Here is an 8474-nt window from a genome sequence, read left to right on the forward strand (position 1 = left end):
CCACCACTGCCACCACCCAAGAGCCCACCACCACTGCCACCACCCAACAACCCACCACCGCTGCCACCCAACAGTCCACCACCACTACTACCACCACCACCCAGCAGATTTCCTCCAACTCCACCTAAGAGATCATCATTGCTCCCACCACCCCCACCACCAAGCAGGCCTCCTAGAAGGCCACTTCCACCCCCTCCACCTCCTCCTCCACCAAGAAGGCCCCCCAGCAGAGGGCCCCCACCATCACCACGAGCTTTACCAAGGGGAACTTCTCTTAGGGCTGATCGTAGAGCGTCTCCTTGCTGCAGGGTACCAGAAATGGCTGAAAATAATTCAAACAAACTCTATAAATCAGTATATCCTTCCTTCATAGCAACATAAGATCAATGAATTTTAGAGTAAGAAGGGATCTCAGAAATCATTTTACTTAAACCTCTCCTCTTGCAGGGATAAAGATGGGGGGGGCGGTTTTGAACCTGGGATTTCATTGATACGGGGAGTTCCCCAATAAGAAAATTCCCCCTACTGATGCAGGCAGGCACCTTCTTTGCAACTTATCATCTTAGTTAGTGGCATACAGCACCAAGGAGTTAAGTGACTTGCCCAGGGTTATACAGCCAGTATCTGTCAGGCACAGGGCTTGCACCCGGATCTTCCTGGCTCCAAATCTAGCTCTCTTTCCACCATACGATAATGTCCCTCCTGAGTTCCAGAAATGGAAAGATATTTACCTTAGTGATACAACTAGCCAGGTGGCAGCTAGTGGATAGAATGCTTGGCCCGGAGTGAGAAAGACTTGGGTTCCAATCCAGCCTAAAACACTTACTGGCTGTGCGACTCTGAGAAAGTCTCTTAACCTCTGTTTGCATCATTTTCCTTGTCTATAAAATGGGAATGATAGCATCCACTTCCCAGGGTTGTTTTGAGGATCAAATGAGGTAACAGTTATAAAGCACTTAGCATATTATTTGGCACATATTAAAGGTTATGTAAATGTTAGTTGTTGTTGTTGTTTAGAAGAGTCAGGATTTAAACCCATCTTCTGACTCCAAATCCAGGGTTTTTTTTTCTTGCTACAACATGCCTCCTCTTCTTCCTCCACTAAAACGCCCTTAAATACTTAATTTTATGATAAATTTTGTCTGACTTCCCATAGATTTTTTTTGCCTTGGCAAAGCAAACCCCAATTATCCAGAATTCCCTTTGCGGGGGCCTTTGATTAGAAGGAATGTTTTTGCTACACCCAATGTAAAAAGAAAAAATGATGAACAAGAAAACAAGCCAGTAATTCCTGGGGGTATCTTGGAACCATCAGCCCCATTTCACAGAGTTGCAAGAAAAATAGCAGGGACTGACTAAGAAGCATTGAATTCTGGCCTACTTCTGTCACTTCCTAGTTTTGTTGTGTTGTGTTTCGCTGTTTTGTTGTTTGTTTTTTTTCCAGACAGATCTGTGATTTTATTATTAGAGAGAATTCTCAGCAGACAAACTCCCTGCCCCAGTACGGACTGGCACTCTCTCTGCAATTCAGTTTCTGAATCTGAGGCACTGCACCGGGCCAGACATGGAGGGTGCATCACCATTAAGACTTGACACCCTGTCAAGTCTTTTGTTTTTTTCTTCCACAATCACCAAAGGATCGTTTATTGACCAGAGTAGGATCCCTGATTATTTATATACATACACACACTTACAAACATACACACATACACAAACGTGTGTGTGTGTGTGTGTGTGCGTGTGTATGTGTGTAAATAAACAAGCAAAGTTTGATGGTATGGCATACAGGAATCCCTTAACCCACCATCCCACCACTCTGCCCTCCCCTACCAAAAAAAAAAAAAAAAACCACCAAGTTCCATGAATGTGAAAGAAGAAAAACTCATCACTCCCTCTTACAACACTCCTTCCAGGAAAGAGGAAGGAAAAAGGGTTCCCAGTGCCAATCCTACCCCCCATAAATCAATAGAGATTCTTTAAAAGAAAAAAAAAACAGAAACCAAGGGTCAGGTCTTTAAGGCCAGATCTCTATCGAATATTCTATACTGCCTTTCTTACTTTCTAGCTTTTTTTTAAACTTGGGGAATGTATTTACTCTCTCTGAGACTTACTTTTACCCTCTATAAAAATGGAGGTGATAACCCCTGCTCTATTTCCATACCAGAGCTCACATAAACATCTGGTGAGCTGATATGTGTCAGAAAGCTCTGACCATGTGGGCACAATTGGGAAGGAAGGGAACAAGCATTTGTGAAGTGCCTACTGTGTGTTAGGCAGCTAGGTGGTACAACAGATAGAGTGCCAGGCCTGGAATCAGGAAAATTCATCTTCTGAGTTCAAATCTGGCCTTAGACACTTACTAGCTGTGTGACTTGTGTGGGCAAGTTATTTAACCCTATTTGCCTCCATTTCTTCATCTGTAAAATGAGCTGGAGAAGGAAATGGCAAATCGCTCCAGTATCTCTGCCAAGAAAACCCCAAATGGGTTCACAAACAGGTGGACACTTCCAAAATGACTGAACAATGATAATGTGCCAGATGCTGTGCTAAGCACTTTATAAACATCATTATAATTGGTAATATAAGATTATAATCATGCTCCAGCCTATCTAGGAAGAATTCCTGTTCAACAGGGTAATCCTTAGGCCCACAAGACCCTCTGTTAACAACAAAGATTTAGCTATAGTCACTAGACTCCTACTGACTAAGGCAGAGAAGTTGCCTTGTACACAATAGAAAAATGTTCAGTAACATAGATTGAAACAAAAAGGGTTTTAGAAGTAACTTCCACGCTCACGCTTCACCAGTGGACTATCCTTACCTCAAGTATTCCAGATAAAATCATAGATAGGCTCAACGAGTCCAACGTCCCTCATTTTTCAGATAAGTAAACTGAGGCAATAGAGGCGGCTAAGTGGTTCAGTGGATAGGTGCTGGGCCTAGAATCAGGAAGACCTGACTTCAAATCCAGCCTCAGACACTTACTAGCTGTGTAACCCTGGGCAAGTCACTTAACCTCTGCTTGCCTTAATTCACTACAGAAGGAATTGGCAAACCACTCCAGTATCTTTGCCAAGAATACCTCAAGGACAGTAATGGTGTGCAGTGGTCCATAGGGTCACAAAGAGTCAGACATAATTGAACAACTGAACAAAAAAGAAAAAAACCTGAGGCAAAGAGCAGTTGAGGTGAATTGCCCAAGATGACAAAGCTAATATATAACAGAAATAAGATATGAAGTGGGGATCTGACCCCAAATCCAGAACTTGTTTCACTACATCGTGTTCTGTCAGAGCTGGAATGGACCTTGGAGACCATTTATTTCAAAGCACCCACTCCCCTCACTTTTGCAAAGAAGGAAACTGAAGCCCAGGGAGGGAAAGTAACTTGCCCAGTTATAAGTTAATGGCAGGGCTAGGATTAGAACGCAGGTCTCCTGACTCTCTCCAGTCATTTCCATTGCACTTCCCCTCCTCCAACAGCATCTTTTTATTTCTTCCAAAACTCCTCTCTTACAGCACAGTGCTTACCACAGTACCTGGTACATAGTAGGCGCTTAATAAATGTTGATTGATTGATATTGACACAAGCTCCTCAAGGGATCCACTTACCATTACTAAGGACTTCTTTGCTCACTCTGAGGACTGTATTTGTTTCTGACCGAGTGCCAGTGAACACCATAGAGCTGCACAGAGCTGCCAGGCACCACGTCTTCAGCATCTTGCCTGAGTTTCCCTAAGAACAAAGCTTTTCATTAATCATTAAGGGTAATGAAATGGAATTTGATAAACATTCATTAAGCACCTGCTATAGACAGAGTCGTCCTTTGACACAAGGGGAACATACACAGTTTAGATATTATCGTCTCTGTCCTCATAGAACTCACAATATTATTGGGGGATAAAATGTAAACTGGGGCAGCTAAGCGGAGTAGTGGATAGAGTGCCAGGCCTAGAGTCAGGAAGATCTGAGTTCCAATCCAGCCCCAGGCACTTAGTAGCTTTGTGACCCTAAGCAAGTCACTCAACCCTGTTTGCCTCAGTTTCCTCATCTGTAAAATGAGCAAGAGAAGGAAATGGCAAACCACTCTGATTTGTTTGCCAGGAAAACCCCAAACAGGGTCACAGACAGTTGGAGATGACTGAACATGACTTGAAACAACTGAACAACAACAAAGGTGCAAACAGATAATCGAAATACTGCATATATTTTATGCTAATTGCATCAGAGCCAGGAAAACACAATTCTATATGAGCTGTGAAGGGAAAAATCATTACTGATAGGGGGGACCAGGGAAAGCCTCCTGTAGGAGGTGGCATTTGATTAGGGCTTTAAAGGATGGGTGGGAATTCAATAGGTGAAGAAGAAAAAGAAGGATATTTCAGTTCTAAGGAACAATCTGAGCAAAGAATGAAGGTAGGAAATTACAAAACATGTTGGGATAGGTGTGGTGAGACAACAACACAGTCTAATTTAACTGTAACATAGAGAATATGGAAGGGAGTAATATAAGATAAGGTTGGAAAGGTAGGGTGGTATGGAGGCAACTAGGTAGCAGAGTGGATAGAGCACCAGCCCTGAAGTCAGGAGGACCTGAGTTCAAATCCAGCCTCAGACCAAACACTTGACACTTACTAGCTGTGTGACCCTGGGCAAGTCACTTAACCCTAGTTGCCTTAAAAAAAATGTGGTCACAAGCCCCATGAGGGGGTTACAGTCAACACAACAGTTGTGTTGAAGGCATGTGGTTTAAACACTTGTAGACAAAGATCTCTGTGGTCCTCTCCAGCTCTGAAACATTCTCTGGATCCTATGGTAATAGATTTATATCTGGAAGGGCCCTTCTAGTCCAATTCCCTCATTTTATAGATGTAGAAATTGAAACCTAGAGAGAAGTGACTTGCCCAAGGGCACACACTTAATATGAATCAGAGACAGGATTTAAACCCAGGTCCTCTACCTCCAAATCCAGCACTTGCCTTTCCACCAAAGTGCCTCTGGCATTCTCCAAATCTGTGATCCCAACACACTCAGAGAGACAACTTGGCATCCTAGGTTGGCCCAAGGCTGCACAGGGAGCCAACCTCAAGAAGCCTGAGGCATCACTTTACCTGTCCAGGAACTGGGTTAGGCAGGGTCTGAAAGTGCCTCTTCTCCAAGTGTTTTTCAGTCCAGGGAGGTCCTGTCCCCTGGACCTCTGGATGTGGGTACCTTGAAGCAAGATTTTCCTTTTTATAGCATGTGGGCACTAGTAGGGAGGATAAGGGGAAATCTGGTAATTGAGAGAGATCAGAATTAGGATTTCCTCAGAAGGAAAAGAAAAGCAAAAACAAAAACAAAAAAACCCAGAACTCTAAACCACAGTGTTTTGTGGTTTGTGACTAAGTCCGATGGAAATGATTAACCACAACCTTAGATTTCTCAGAGGATATCACATAGACCTGTATTTAATCAGCCCAGGCTGTTACCAGGCATGCCTGAGGATGAGAAACTGCCCTGAGACTGGCAGCTGACTGGCCCAGGTCACTGGCTGATCCAGCCTCTTTCCTGCTCAACAAAGAGATGGTAGTCCCCCTTCCCAGAGGAATCCAATTAGTACCCTCACCACAGTTCTATCTAGCTCTGGTCGAGGCTGGGAAAAACATGGGGAATGGCCATGAAGGGGTGGAAGGCAGGACCCAACAGTGAAAAGCACACTGATTTGTTGCCAGGAGAGTTGGGTTCAAATCTAGGACCTGGCACTTATCTGAGGCTCAGTTTTTCTTATCTGCAAAATAGTAATAATTACATTTGTAATACCTATTCCCACAATGTAATTGTGAGAAAAGCATTTTGTAAACCTTAACACTGCTATTGAATGTGATATTACATTTAAGAAAACATAATTTGAGTAATGCTAGCCCTACATTCATTGGGTAGGTAGTCTACCTAACATTGCAGGTGCTCGTGTACCATGGGGAATGTGAGGGGCCCCTCAGCCATCCCAAAATATTCTCTCTCTGATTGGCAAAATGTCTGAAATGTAGAAATATATTTCTTCAGGCTAAGAAATGTCTCCTTTAATTCAATTAAATGAATTAAATAATTACAGTGAACAATTTAATTTAACAAACTGCTATTAAGCAACTATTATGTACTACTGGGCTCAGCCCTGGGTTTTCATCAATGAAAAATTACAAAATCCCTGCCCTCAAGGAGCTTACAACCTAACAACAGAGAGGATGTAACACATACAGAAATGGGTATAAGACAGATAGGGCTGGGGCAAAGAGGAGATCCAGACAGTGTTCTATAAATAATCATAGTTAACATTTATGTGCTTTACAATGCTTATCTCATTTGATCCTCACAGTAACCCTGGGAGGTAGGTGTATTATTTTCCCCATTTTACAGATGAGAAAACTGAGGCAGACAGTGGTTAAGTGACTTACTTACACAGGTAATAAGTATCGAAGGTCCATCTTCCTGCCTAGAGGCTCAGTGCTCCATCCACCATGCCACTGAGTTGCCTCTAGCTGTCCAGATACATCAGAACTCAGATTAATAGAGCCTTTTGACTCCAGAGGACTGATGATAAAACATTCCTCTCACTTCTCTTGGTAGAGAGATGGTGGGTTACAGGTATGGAATAAGGCACGCTCAGTCACACATGTGCAACATATTGGTTTGTTTTGCTTAACTGTACTCCTTTGGTTAAATATGGTTCTCCTGGGGGATGGGAGTGGCATTTGGAAAATGAGAGTCATTTTTTAAAAGCATCAGTAAAAGTCGGGCTCTGAGGCTTGGGGGGAGGGACATTGTTTGGTTTGTCTTTTACTCCTTTTGTGGTAGCAAAGACCCGGAGATATCAATGGAGAACTAGGCTGGAGTCAGAGGACCTGAGCTCAAATCACGCCTTAGACACTTACTAACTAAATGATTTCTGGCAAGTCCTCTGTTTGCCTCAGTTTCCTCAACTGTAAAATGAGGATAATAACAGCACCTTCTTCACAGAGTTGTTATGAGGATCAAATGTGATAATGTTTGAAAAGTACTTAACATAGTACCTCTCACATAGTAGGATGTATGGAGCATTCAGGAGGACTAGCACATCTAGTGTGAGGGCTTGCTGAGCCCTTCTGAGGGCTACTCATCTGCCTTCAGTGTCCATCTGATTCACCCAACTCTCACCTGTGGCTCCTAGAAGCTGTAGCATGCACAGTGGACACATCATAGTAAACTGTCTCAGCAGACAGGCTGGTTAAGGGTAACTGACAGGCTTCAAACCCATCACTGAGTTAGGGAGATGTCTACCCCAAGCATGTGAAGACTTCTCCCAGTGGAATGAGTGAATAAAAACAATTTGTTCCCATAGCCATGAAGGCGGCTGAAGCAGATGCTGTAGAGAATTAAGAACTTGGTCAGACATTGAAGATGCCAAGGTCATCCACTGCATCCTGGACCATTGTCAATTCTCTTGACTTCTTCCTGACACTGGACTTTGATAACTCAGGAAGATTTTGTGCAACTCTGCCTCTCTTAAATCCAATTTATGGGGCAAGTTAAAACGTCACCTGTGATGTCATTGGTCCCCTTTGAAAACAAAGGACAAACAACAGCATATAGTAGGTGCTTAATAAATGCTTATCCTCATTTTTATTTGCCCTTCATTACAAATGTGGAAGACTGTAGATATAGAATAGAATATAGATGTAGAACACACTCACTGTAGGCATATTTGACATGTTGGCTGTATTTAGTAAAGTGCTTCCCCTCTCTTTTTTTTTCCTTTTTTAGTCTTTTTTATAAGGGATGGCTTGCTGATTGAGTACAGGAAAGGGATACATCAGAAATGAAGCCGATAAAAACTAAATGGCAACAATAAAAATAAGATGGAGAATAGTTTAATGACCTAGCAAAACTGGATGAGGGGAAATTGCTTTCACCTGGGGGGATCCGGGAAGGCTTCACGAGAAGGCTGCACCTAATCTGGTCCTTGTGAAAAGAGAAGGACTTTTGCCGGTAGAGATGAGGAGGGAGTGCATCCCAAGCACAGGGGCAGTTTACATAAACAATACGTGGAACTAGATAGAAGACTGTGAGAATGTGTGGAAGTGGGATAGGGGAGGGCGAGATTAAGAAACACCTATTGGTCTAGTTCAGTTGGGAAGCAGAAAGAGTGAAAGGAAACGGCATGAAATAAGTTTGGGAATGTAAATTAGAGCCAGATTGCAGATGGCTATAAATTACTGGTTAAGAAGTTCACAATTTATCCTACTGCAAGGTGAGTCAGAGATGAATAAGACATAGTCCTGTCATCAGGGATTATCTTTGAGCTAGTAGGTGAGATGAGATAGAAACACAATGAAGTATGTTACAACATAGCAGGTGTTAAATGCCAGAAGAGAGGTACAAATACAATGCTAAGGAAAGGATTAGAGAAGGCTTCCTAGAAGAGGTAGTATTAGAAGAGTGTACAATTTCAACAGGTTTCA

General features: G+C 42.8%; 1 protein-coding gene across 1 annotated transcript in view; it reads right to left on the reverse strand.

Moving 5' to 3' along the window:
• BPIFB4 (BPI fold containing family B member 4) overlaps positions 1-3720 on the reverse strand; it is a 22300-nt gene extending 18580 nt beyond the window's left edge. The window contains exons 1-2 of the mRNA XM_027868229.1: positions 3612-3720; positions 260-322 (exon numbers count right to left, since the gene is read on the reverse strand). Of these exons, the coding sequence (XP_027724030.1) occupies positions 260-322; positions 3612-3720 (172 nt within the window). The remainder of the gene's footprint in view (positions 1-259; positions 323-3611) is intronic.
• Between the last annotated feature and the right edge of the window lie 4754 nt (positions 3721-8474).

The sequence above is a fragment of the Vombatus ursinus genome, unplaced genomic scaffold (genome assembly GCF_900497805.2).
Source record: "Vombatus ursinus unplaced genomic scaffold, bare-nosed wombat genome assembly UNPS02014786.1, whole genome shotgun sequence".
Lineage (NCBI taxonomy): Eukaryota > Metazoa > Chordata > Mammalia > Diprotodontia > Vombatidae > Vombatus > Vombatus ursinus.